This window comes from Procambarus clarkii, chromosome 50 (genome assembly GCF_040958095.1).
Source record: "Procambarus clarkii isolate CNS0578487 chromosome 50, FALCON_Pclarkii_2.0, whole genome shotgun sequence".
Taxonomy (NCBI): domain Eukaryota; kingdom Metazoa; phylum Arthropoda; class Malacostraca; order Decapoda; family Cambaridae; genus Procambarus; species Procambarus clarkii.
In genome coordinates this window covers 28916460-28929228 of record NC_091199.1, presented here as the reverse complement: position 1 = coordinate 28929228, position 12769 = coordinate 28916460, and the positions used below count along the sequence as shown (strand labels likewise).

Sequence of the window (12769 nt, the reverse complement as noted above, 5' to 3'; positions counted from 1 at the left end):
AGAGAGAGAGAGAGAGAGATAGAGAGAGAGAGAGAGAGAGAGAGAGAGAGAGAGAGAGAGAGAGAGAGAGAGAGAGACAGAGAGAGAGAGAGAGAGAGAGAGAGAGAGAGAGAGAGAGAGAGAGAGAGAGAGAGAGAGAGAAGAGACAGAGAGTAAGTGAGAGAGAGAGAGAGAGCAAAAGAGACAGAGAGTAAGTGGGAGAGAGAGCAAGAGAGAGGGAGCAAGAGAAAGAGCAAGAAAGAGAGGGGGGAGGAGGAAATAGGGCGAGAGAGGGGGAGAGGGCGATTTCGGGAGGGAGGAGGACGATGTAGGGGGGTGGGGGAGGAAGCGAGAGAGGGGGAGGGGGTGAAGGCGAGAGAGGAAGGGTGTTTGCTGGGGTTGAGCTCTGCTTTTTTGGCCAGCCTCTCAACTGTTAATGAACTGTTTCTCCTTCATCTACTATTTTTTTTCTCACCTCACACACACACACACCAGGAAGCAGCCCGTGACAGCTGACTAACTCCCACGTACCTATTTACTGCTAGGTACCAGGGGCATAGGGTGAAAGAAACTCTGCCCATCGTTTCTCGCCGGCGCCCGGGATCGAACCCGGGACTACAGGATCACGTGCACAGCGTGCTGTTCGCTCGGCCACCGGCTCCATTATTGTGTATGTTATTGTTTGAGAGCCCATGTGCAGGCATGTATGTGTTTATGTGTACGTGTATGTTATTGTTTGAGTGCCTGTGTACGTCCAACGTGTGTTTTTTGTGTACGTGTATGTTATTGTTTGAGTGCCTGTGTACGTCCAACGTGTGTTTTTTGTGTACGTGTATGTTATTGTTTGAAAGCCTGTGTGCGTCCATGTGAATGTTTATGTTTAAATGTATGTTATTGTTTGAGTGCCAGTGTGCGTGTGTGTGTGTGTTCATTTACTATATGTGCCTGCAGGGCTGAAGTGTTAGATTTTGGGATCCGCCTCTCTAACCGTCGATTGTCTAATGAACCGATTTTCTACCTATTTTCCCTCTATCATATCTGCTACATATATGTCTCTCTTACACACACACACACACACACACACACACACACACACACACACACACACACACACACACACACACACACACACACACACACACACACACACACACACACACACACATTCCCAGGATGCACCCGTAGCAGCTGTCCAACTCCCTGGGTACCTATTTATTTCTTTGTGGACAAGTGCATCAGGTGAAAGAAACTTTGTCCACTTGTTTCTGCCTCGGCCGGGAACCAAACTCGGGGCAATTTGGACTACGATCTTCGAGTGTTGTCCGCTTGGTGGTGTGTGCGTGTGTGTGCAGGTATGTAAACATGTGGACATGTCACAAAACTGTGTAATTCCTATGTATGGTGCTCCCTCCACAGGGTCCTGTGCTCTGGATGTGGACCACCGAGGAGGGTGGTGGTACAAGCACTGCAGTCGTGTTTTTCCCACGACTTTCCATAGATTCCTGGGGACAGATTACTGGACGCCAGGTGACAGAGGCGACTACGTGTATCTCCAGCAGATGCGAATGATGATACGACCCCAGAACTTCCCAACTTGTCACTAGTGATTGTTGGTAAGATAATGTGCTGGTGAGCTGGGCGTGGTGCCTCCCTGTTACTGCCTTGTCTATTACTGCCTGGCCTATTACTGCCTTGTCTATTACTGCCTGGCCTATTACCGCCTTGCCTATTACTGCCATGTCTATTACTGCCTGGCCTATTACCGTCTTGTCTATTATTGCCTTGTCTATTACTGCCTTGCCTATTACTGCCTTGTCTATTACTGCCTTGTCTATTACTGCCTGGCCTATTACCGCCTTGCCTATTACCGTCTTGTCTATTATTGCCTTGCCTGTTACTGCCTTGCCTATTACTGCCTTGCCTATTACTGCCTTGCCTATTACTGCCTTGTCTATTACTGCCTTGTCTATTACTGCCTGGCCTATTACCGCCTTGCCTATTACCGTCTTGTCTATTATTGCCTTGCCTGTTACTGCCTTGCCTATTACTGCCTTGCCTATTACTGCCTTGCCTATTACTGCCTGGCCTATTACTGTCTTGCCTATTACTGCCTTACCTATTACTGCCTTGTCTATTACTGCCTTGTCTATTACTGCCTTGCCTATTACTGCCTTGTCTATTACTGCCTTACCTATTACTGCCTTACCTATTACTGCCTTGTCTATTACTGCCTTGTCTATTACTGCCTTGCCTATTACTGCCTTGTCTATTACTGCCTTGCCTATTACTGCCTTGCCTGTTACTGCCTTACCTATTACTGCCTTGCCTATTACTGCCTTGTCTATTACTGCCTTGCCTATTACTGCCTTGCCTGTTACTGCCTTGCCTATTACTGCCTTGCCTGTTACTGCCTTACCTATTACTGCCTTGCCTATTACTGCCTTGCCTGTTACTGCCTTGTCTATTACTGCCTTACCTATTACTGCCTTGCCTATTACGGCCTTGTCTATTACTGCCTTGTCTATTACTGCCATGCCTATTACTGCCTTGCCTGTTACTGCCTTGCCTATTACTGCCTTGCCTGTTACTGCCTTGTCTATTACTGCCTTACCTATTACTGCCTTGCCTATTACGGCCTTGTCTATTACTGCCTTGTCTATTACTGCCTTGCCTATTACTGCCTTGCCTGTTACTGCCTTACCTATTACTGCCTTGCCTATTACTGCCTTGCCTGTTACTGCCTTGTCTATTACTGCCTTGCCTATTACTGCCTTGTCTATTACTGCCTTGCCTATTACTGCCTGGCCTATTACTGCCTTGCCTGTTACTGCCTTGCCAATTACTGCCTTGTCTATTACTGCCTTGTCTATTACTGCCTTGTCTATTACTGCCTTGCCTATTACTGCCTTGTCTATTACTGCCTTGCCTGTTACTGCCTTGTCTATTACTGCCTTGTCTATTACTGCCTTGCCTGTTACTGCCTTGTCTATTACTGCCTTGTCTATTACTGCCTTGTCTATTACTGCCTGGCCTATTACTGCCTGGCCTATTACCGCCTTGACTATTACTGCCTTGCCTATTACTGCATTACATGTCATTCCTCACCTAATACTGCCTTGCTATAAGCGCCAAGCCTATTGCTGCCTTACCTATTACTGCCTTGCCTATTACTGCTTGGCCTATTACTGCCTTGCCTATTACTGTCTTGCCTATTAGCGCCATCATTATTACTGCCATACCTATTACTGACTTGTCTATTAGTGTCTTGCCTATTACAGCCTTACCTATTACTGCTTTGCCTATTAGCGGCTAGCTATTACTGCTATACCTACTACTGTGTTAACTATTACTTCCATACCTATTACTGCCTTACATATTACTATCTTGCCTATTAATACCTTCCCTATTAGCGCCATGCCTATTGCTGCCATACCTACTTGTGCCTTTCCAATTAGTGATTAAACTATAACTACCTTATCTACTTATGCCCTTTATGGCTACTGCCCTTCCTATTACAGCCGTACACATTACTGATTTACCTATCACTGTCTTACCAATTAGAGCATTACCTATTACTGACTACTAATGACTAAATATTAGTAACCTACTCGTGACTACCTATTAGTGTCATACCTACTAGTGCTTACCTATTAGTGCCTTATGTACTAGTGCTTACCTATTAGTGTTTTACCTTCTAGTGCTTAACTATTTGTGCTTTACCTACTACTGTTTACCTATTACTGCCTTACCTACTAGTGCTTACCTATTAGTCCATTACCTACTAGGGCTTACCTATTAGTCCATTACCTACTAGGGCTGAACTATTAGTGACTGACGTGGCAGCTTCAGCTCTTAATTCTCCGCATTTAAACCTTCTTAATGGTACCTGACTTACCTGATGCTACTGGTAGTGGTGAACTGGTACTGGTGGTGGTTGTGGTGAGCTGGTACTTGTGGTGGTTGTGGTGAGCTGGTACTGGTGGTGGTTGTGGTGAGCTGGTACTGGTGGTGGTTGTGGTGAGCTGGTACTTGTGGTGGTTGTGGTGAGCTGGTACTGGTGGTGGTTGTGGTGAGCTGGTACTTGTGGTGGTTGTGGTGAGCTGGTACTTGTGGTGGTTGTGGTGAGCTGGTACTTGTGGTGGTTGTGGTGAGCTGGTACTTGTGGTGGTTGTGGTGAGCTGGTACTTGTGGTGGTTGTGGTGAGCTGGTACTTGTGGTGGTTGTGGTGAGCTGGTACTTGTGGTGGTTGTGGTGAGCTGGTACTTGTGGTGGTTGTGGTGAGCTGGTACTTGTGGTGGTTGTGGTGAGCTGGTACTTGTGGTGGTTGTGGTGAGCTGGTACTTGTGGTGGTTGTGGGACATGTAGGCGTCATGGTGACCGAAGGTGTTGTCTGCCAGGGTGGCAGGAAGTGCTCCTGGTGGGACATGACCGAAGGTGTTGTCTGCCAGGGTGGCAGGAAGTGCTCCTGGTGGGTCATGACCGAAGGTGTTGTCTGCCAGGGTGGCAGGAAGTGCTCCTGGTGGGTCATGACCGAAGGTGTTGTCTGCCAGGGTGGCAGGAAGTGCTCCTGGTGGGTCATGACCGAAGGTGTTGTCTGCCAGGGTGGCAGGAAGTGCTCCTGGAGGGTCATGACCGAAGGTGTTGTCTGCCAGGGTGGCAGGAAGTGCTCCTGGTGGGTCATGACCGAAGGTGTTGTCTGCCAGGGTGGCAGGAAGTGCTCCTGGAGGGTCATGACCGAAGGTGTTGTCTGCCAGGGTGGCAGGAAGTGCTCCTGGTGGGTCATGACCGAAGGTGTTGTCTGCCAGGGTGGCAGGAAGTGCTCCTGGTGGGTCATGACCGAAGGTGTTGTCTGCCAGGGTGGCAGGAAGTGCTCCTGGAGGGTCATGACCGAAGGTGTTGTCTGCCAGGGTGGCAGGAAGTGCTCCTGGTGGGTCATGACCGAAGGTGTTTTCTGCCAGGGTGGCAGGAAGTGCTCCTGGAGGGTCATGACCGAAGGTGTTGTCTGCCAGGGTGGCAGGAAGTGCTCCTGGTGGGTCATGACCGAAGGTGTTGTCTGCCAGGGTGGCAGGAAGTGCTCCTGGTGGGTCATGACCGAAGGTGTTGTCTGACAGGGTGGCAGGAAGTGCTCCTGGTGGGTCATGACCGAAGGTGTTGTCTGCCAGGGTGGCAGGAAGTGCTCCTGGAGGGTCATGACCGAAGGTGTTGTCTGCCAGGGTGGCAGGAAGTGCTCCTGGTGGGTCATTACTGAAGGTGGTGTCTGCCAGGGTGGCAGGAAGTGCTCCTGGTGGGTCATGACCGAAGGTGTTGTCTGCCAGGGTGGCAGGAAGTGCTCCTGGAGGGTCGTGACCGAAGGTGTTGTCTGCCAGGGGGGCAGGAAGTGCTCCTGGTGGGTCATGACCGAAGGTGTTGTCTGCCAGGGTGGCAGGAAGTGCTCCTGGTGGGTCATGACCGAAGGTGTTGTCTGCCAGGGTGGCAGGAAGTGCTCCTGGTGGGTCATGACCGAAGGTGTTGTCTGCCAGGGTGGCAGGAAGTGCTCCTGGATGGGTCATGACCGAAGGTGTTGTCTGCCAGGGTGGCAGGAAGTGCTCCTGGTGGGTCATGACCGAAGGTGTTGTCTGCCAGGGTGGCAGGAAGTGCTCCTGGAGGGTCATGACCGAAGGTGTTGTCTGCCAGGGTGGCAGGAAGTGCTCCTGGTGGGTCATGACCGAAGGTGTTGTCTGCCAGGGTGGCAGGAAGTGCTCCTGGAGGGTCGTGTAGGCGTCACATAGTTTTGTAATATATCACTTTACTTCAGTCATTTCTCATTTACTTTATTCAATTACTTAATGTTTTAATATTTTATATCACCGATATTTAAATGTCACTGATTATGAATAATGAAATAAATTATTAATTTTCACACTTTTGATCCTGTAATATTTTGTATCAGTGTAACTGGGCTGATAAACACTTTTGTTAGTGATAATTCTAGCCCCCCCCCCCCCCGGGGTAATGGGTTTATATCTTTGTATATCTTTTGTGTTCTGGAATGTATTCAGTTGTATATTTACTTGTGTTGCTTGGCTGTTTTATGTTGTATTTATTTGTGGTGGAGGTTTTCTGGCTTTTATTTATGGAATAATTTATGCAATAATGATTTACGAGACTTATATTTAGCCATTATACTAATTTATTTATTTATTTATTTATATATATACAAGAAGGAACATTGGGTGAGTGAGAATACATAGCATAGTAGAGTAATTGCACTCTTGTAAAGCCACAAGTACGCGCAGCGTTTCGGGCAGACAATTTGTTTATTGTTGTCTATATATTTCTTATTCAGTTCTCTTTATTCCAAAATTTGACAACGAAATTAATTTAATTGGACAAAGCTAATTGTCAATTATGTAAACTTTTGATTTCTTCAGTTCTTGTTCTTGTTGCTGATTATTGTAATTTTGACTCTCGTAGTTATACAGTAAACTGTAAATATTAACCTGTTTAAATATGTAACATTTTGGTGTATACATTTGCAGTATGGAGTGACCAGCCCCAGGGACCAGGTGGTGACCCGTGACCAGCCCCAGGGACCAGGTGGTGACCCGTGACCAGCCCCAGGGACCAGGAGGTGACCCGTGACCAGCCCCAGGGACCAGGTGGTGACCCGTGACCAGCCCCAGGAACCAGGAGGTGACCCGTGACAAGCCCCAGGGACCAGGAGGTGACCCGTGACCAGCCCCAGGGACCAGGTGGTGATCCGTGACCAGCACCAGGGACCAGGAGGTGACCCGTGACCAGCCCCAGGGACCAGGTGGTGACCCGTGACCAGCCCCAGGAACCAGGAGGTGACCCGTGACCAGCCCCAGGGACAAGGTGGTGATCCGTGACCAGCACCAGGGACCAGGAGGTGACCCGTGACCAGCCCCAGGGACCAGGTGGTGATCCGTGACCAGCACCAGGGACCAGGAGGTGACCCGTGACCAGCCCCAGGGACCAGGAGGTGACCCGTGACCAGCCCCAGGGACCAGGAGGTGACCCGTGACCAGCCCCAGGGACAAGGTGGTGATCCGTGACCAGCACCAGGGACCAGGAGGTGACCCGTGACCAGCCCCAGGGACCAGGTGGTGATCCGTGACCAGCACCAGGGACCAGGAGGTGACCCGTGACCAGCCCCAGGGACCAGGAGGTGACCCGTGACCAGCCCCAGGGACCAGGTGGTGATCCGTGACCAGCCCCAGGGACCAGGAGGTGACCCGTGACCAGCCCCAGGGACCAGGAGGTGACCCGTGACCAGCCCCAGGGACCAGGAGGTGACCCGTGACCAGCCCCAGGGAACCAGGTGGTGACCCGTGACCAGCCCCAGGGACCAGGAGGTGACCCGTGACCAGCCCCAGGGACCAGGTGGTGACCCGTGACCAGCCCCAGGGACCAGATGGTGACCCGTGACCAGCCCCAGGGACCAGGTGGTGACCCGTGACCAGCCCCAGGGACCAGGTGGTGACCCGTGACCAGCCCCTAGGGACCAGATGGTGACCCGTGACCAGCCCCAGGGACCAGGTGGTGACCCGTGACCAGCCCCAGGGACCAGATGGTGACCCGTGACCAGCCCCAGGGACCAGGTGGTGACCCGTGACCAGCCCCAGGGACCAGGATGGTGACCCGTGACCAGCCCCAGGGACCAGGTGGTGACCCGTGACCAGCTCCAGGGACCAGGTGGTGACCCGTGACCAGCCCCAGGGACCAGGTGGTGACCCGTGACCAACCCCATGGACCAGATGGTGAACCGTGACCAGCCCCTAGGGACCAGGTGGTGACCCGTGACCAGCCCCAGGGACCAGGTGGTGACCCGTGACCAGCCCCAGGGACCAGGTGGTGACCCGTGACCAGCCCCAGGGACCAGGTGGTGACCCGTGACCAGCACCAGGGACGAGGTGGTGACCCGTGTCCAGCCCCAGGGACCAGGTAGTGACCCGTGACCAGTACCAGGGACCAGGTGGTGACCCGTGACCAGCCCCAGGGACCAGGTGGTGACCCGAGACCAGCACCAGGGACCAGGTGGTGACCCGTGACCAGCACCAGGGACCAGGTGGTGACCCGTGACCTGCCCCAGGGACCAGATGGTGACCCTTGACCAGCCCAAGGGACCAGATGGTGACCCGTGATCAGCCCCAGGGACCAGGTGGTGACCCGTGACCAACCCCAGGGACCAGATGGTGACCCGTGACCAGCCCCAGGGACCAGTAGGTGACCCGTGACCAGACCCAGGGACCAGGTGGTGACCCTTGACCAGCCCCAGGGACCAGGTGGTGACCCGTGACCAGCCCCAGGGACCATGTGGTGACCCGTGACCAGCCCCAGGGACCAGGTGGTGACCCGTGACCAGCACCAGGGACGAGGTGGTGACCCGTGACCAGCCCCAGGGACCAGGTGGTGACCCGTGACCAGCCCCAGGGACCAGTAGGTGACCCGTGACCAGCCCCAGGGACCAGGTGGTGACCCGTGACCAGCCCCAGGGACCAGGTGGTGACCCGTGACCAGCCCCAGGGACCAGGTGGTGACCCGTGACCAGCACCAGGGACGAGGTGGTGACCCGTGACCAGCCCCAGGGACCAGGTGGTGACCCGTGACCAGCCCCAGGGACCAGTAGGTGACCCGTGACCAGCCCCAGGGACCAGGTGGTGACCCGTGACCAGCCCCAGGGACCAGGTGGTGACCCGTGACCAGCCCCAGGGACCAGGTGACACGTGACCAGCCCCAGGGACCAGGTGGTGACCCGTGACCAGCACCAGGGACGAGGTGGTGACCCGTGACCAGCCCTAGGGACCAGGTGGTGACCCGTGACCAGCACCAGGGACAAGGTGGTGACCCGTGACCAGCCCCAGGGACCAGGTGGTGACCCGTGACCAGCACCAGGGACCAGGTGGTGACCCGTGACCAGCACCAGGGACCATGTGGTGACCAGCCCCAGGGGCCAGGTGGTGACCCGTGACCAGCCCCAGGGACCAGGTGGTGACCTGTGACCAGCCCCAGGGACCAGGTGGTGACCCGTGACCAGCACCAGGGACCAGGTGGTGACCCGTGACCAGCACCAGGGACCAGGTGGTGACCCGCGACCAGCCCGAGGGACCAGATGGTTACCCGTGACCAGCCCCAGGGACCAGGTGGTGACCCATTACAAGCCCCAGGGACCAGGTGGTGACCCGTGACCAGCCCTAGGGACCAGGTGGTGACCCGTGACCAACCCCAGAGACCAGGTGGTTACCCGTGACCAGCCCCAGGGACCAGGTGGTGACCCATGACCAGCCCCAGGGACCAGGTGGTGACCCGTGACCAGCCCCAGAGACCAGGTGGTGACCCGTGACCAGCCCCAGGGACCAGGTGGTGACCCGTGACCAGCCCCAGGGACCACGTGGTGACCCATGACCAGCCCCAGGGACCAGGTGGTGACCCGTTACCAGCCCCAGGGACCAGGTGGTGACCCGTGACCAGCACCAGGGACCAGGCGGTGACCCGTGACCAGCCCCAGGGACCAGGTGGTTACCCGTGACCAGCCCCAGGGACCAGGTGGTGACCCATGACCAGCCCCAGGGACCTGGTGGTGACCCGTGACCAGCCCCAGGGACCAGGTGGTGACCTGTGGCCAGCACCAGGGACCATGTGGTGACCAGCCCCAGGGGCCAGGTGGTGACCCGTGACCAGCACCAGGGACCAGGTGGTGACCCGTGACCAGCCCCTGGGACCAGGTGGTGACCCGTGACCAGCACCAGGGACCATGTGGTGACCAGCCCCAGGGACCAGGAGGTGACCCGTGACCAGCACCAGGGGCCAGGTGGTGACCAGCCACAGGGACCAGGTAGTGACCAGCCCCAGGAACAAGGTGGTGACCCGTGACCAGCCCCAGGGACCAGGTGGTGACCTGTGACCAGCCCCAGGGACCAGGTGATGACCCGTGACCAGCACCAGGGACCAGGAGGTGACCCGTGACCAGCCCCAGGGACCAGGAGGTGACCCGTGACCAGCCCCAGGGACCAGGTGGTGATCCGTGACCAGCCCCAGGGACCAGGAGGTGACCCGTGACCAGCCCCAGGGACCAGGAGGTGACCCGTGACCAGCCCCAGGGACCAGGAGGTGACCCGTGACCAGCCCCAGGAACCAGGTGGTGACCCGTGACCAGCCCCAGGGACCAGGAGGTGACCCGTGACCAGCCCCAGGGACCAGGTGGTGACCCGTGACCAGCCCCAGGGACCAGATGGTGACCCGTGACCAGCCCCAGGGACCAGGTGGTGACCCGTGACCAGCCCCAGGGACCAGGTGGTGACCCGTGACCAGCCCTAGGGACCAGATGGTGACCCGTGACCAGCCCCAGGGACCAGGTGGTGACCCGTGACCAGCCCCAGGGACCAGATGGTGACCCGTGACCAGCCCCAGGGACCAGGTGGTGACCCGTGACCAGCCCCAGGGACCAGATGGTGACCCGTGACCAGCCCCAGGGACCAGGTGGTGACCCGTGACCAGCTCCAGGGACCAGGTGGTGACCCGTGACCAGCCCCAGGGACCAGGTGGTGACCCGTGACCAACCCCATGGACCAGATGGTGAACCGTGACCAGCCCTAGGGACCAGGTGGTGACCCGTGACCAGCCCCAGGGACCAGGTGGTGACCCGTGACCAGCCCCAGGGACCAGGTGGTGACCCGTGACCAGCCCCAGGGACCAGGTGGTGACCCGTGACCAGCACCAGGGACGAGGTGGTGACCCGTGTCTAGCCCCAGGGACCAGGTAGTGACCCGTGACCAGTACCAGGGACCAGGTGGTGACCCGTGACCAGCCCCAGGGACCAGGTGGTGACCCGAGACCAGCACCAGGGACCAGGTGGTGACCCGTGACCAGCACCAGGGACCAGGTGGTGACCCGTGACCTGCCCCAGGGACCAGATGGTGACCCTTGACCAGCCCAAGGGACCAGATGGTGACCCGTGATCAGCCCCAGGGACCAGGTGGTGACCCGTGACCAACCCCAGGGACCAGATGGTGACCCGTGACCAGCCCCAGGGACCAGTAGGTGACCCGTGACCAGACCCAGGGACCAGGTGGTGACCCTTGACCAGCCCCAGGGACCAGGTGGTGACCCGTGACCAGCCCCAGGGACCATGTGGTGACCCGTGACCAGCCCCAGGGACCAGGTGGTGACCCGTGACCAGCACCAGGGACGAGGTGGTGACCCGTGACCAGCCCCAGGGACCAGGTGGTGACCCGTGACCAGCCCCAGGGACCAGTAGGTGACCCGTGACCAGCCCCAGGGACCAGGTGGTGACCCGTGACCAGCCCCAGGGACCAGGTGGTGACCCGTGACCAGCCCCAGGGACCAGGTGACACGTGACCAGCCCCAGGGACCAGGTGGTGACCCGTGACCAGCACCAGGGACGAGGTGGTGACCCGTGACCAGCCCTAGGGACCAGGTGGTGACCCGTGACCAGCACCAGGGACAAGGTGGTGACCCGTGACCAGCCCCAGGGACCAGGTGGTGACCCGTGACCAGCACCAGGGACCAGGTGGTGACCCGTGACCAGCACCAGGGACCATGTGGTGACCAGCCCCAGGGGCCAGGTGGTGACCCGTGACCAGCCCCAGGGACCAGGTGGTGACCTGTGACCAGCCCCAGGGACCAGGTGGTGACCCGTGACCAGCACCAGGGACCAGGTGGTGACCCGTGACCAGCACCAGGGACCAGGTGGTGACCCGCGACCAGCCCGAGGGACCAGATGGTTACCCGTGACCAGCCCCAGGGACCAGGTGGTGACCCATTACAAGCCCCAGGGACCAGGTGGTGACCCGTGACCAGCCCTAGGGACCAGGTGGTGACCCGTGACCAACCCCAGAGACCAGGTGGTTACCCGTGACCAGCCCCAGGGACCAGGTGGTGACCCATGACCAGCCCCAGGGACCAGGTGGTGACCCGTGACCAGCCCCAGAGACCAGGTGGTGACCCGTGACCAGCCCCAGGGACCAGGTGGTGACCCGTGACCAGCCCCAGGGACCACGTGGTGACCCATGACCAGCCCCAGGGACCAGGTGGTGACCCGTTACCAGCCCCAGGGACCAGGTGGTGACCCGTGACCAGCACCAGGGACCAGGCGGTGACCCGTGACCAGCCCCAGGGACCAGGTGGTTACCCGTGACCAGCCCCAGGGACCAGGTGGTGACCCATGACCAGCCCCAGGGACCTGGTGGTGACCCGTGACCAGCCCCAGGGACCAGGTGGTGACCTGTGGCCAGCACCAGGGACCATGTGGTGACCAGCCCCAGGGGCCAGGTGGTGACCCGTGACCAGCACCAGGGACCAGGTGGTGACCCGTGACCAGCCCCTGGGACCAGGTGGTGACCCGTGACCTAGCACCAGGGACCATGTGGTGACCAGCCCCAGGGACCAGGAGGTGACCCGTGACCAGCACCAGGGGCCAGGTGGTGACCAGCCACAGGGACCAGGTAGTGACCAGCCCCAGGAACAAGGTGGTGACCCGTGACCAGCCCCAGGGACCAGGTGGTGACCTGTGACCAGCCCCAGGGACCAGGTGATGACCCGTGACCAGCACCAGGGACCAGGTGGTGACCCGTGACCAGCCCCAAGGACCAGGTGGTGACCCCGTGACCAGCACCAGGGACCAGGTGGTGACTCGTGACCAGCCCCAGGGACCAGATGGTGACCCGTGACCAGACCCAGGGACCAGGTGGTGACCCGTGACCAGCTCCAGGGGACCAGGTGGTGACCCGTGACCAGCCCCGGAGGACCAGTTGGTGACCCATGACCAGTC

General features: G+C 57.8%; 1 protein-coding gene across 1 annotated transcript in view; it reads left to right on the top strand.

Annotated features, from left to right (window-relative positions):
* Positions 1–6790, top strand: part of LOC138349757 (ficolin-2-like) — a 110269-nt gene extending 103479 nt beyond the window's left edge. The window contains exons 5-6 of the mRNA XM_069303750.1: positions 1396–1592; positions 6498–6790. Coding sequence (XP_069159851.1) covers positions 1396–1583 — 188 coding nt within the window. The 3' untranslated portion in view covers positions 1584–1592; positions 6498–6790. The remainder of the gene's footprint in view (positions 1–1395; positions 1593–6497) is intronic.
* Positions 6791–12769: the final 5979 nt, after the last annotated feature.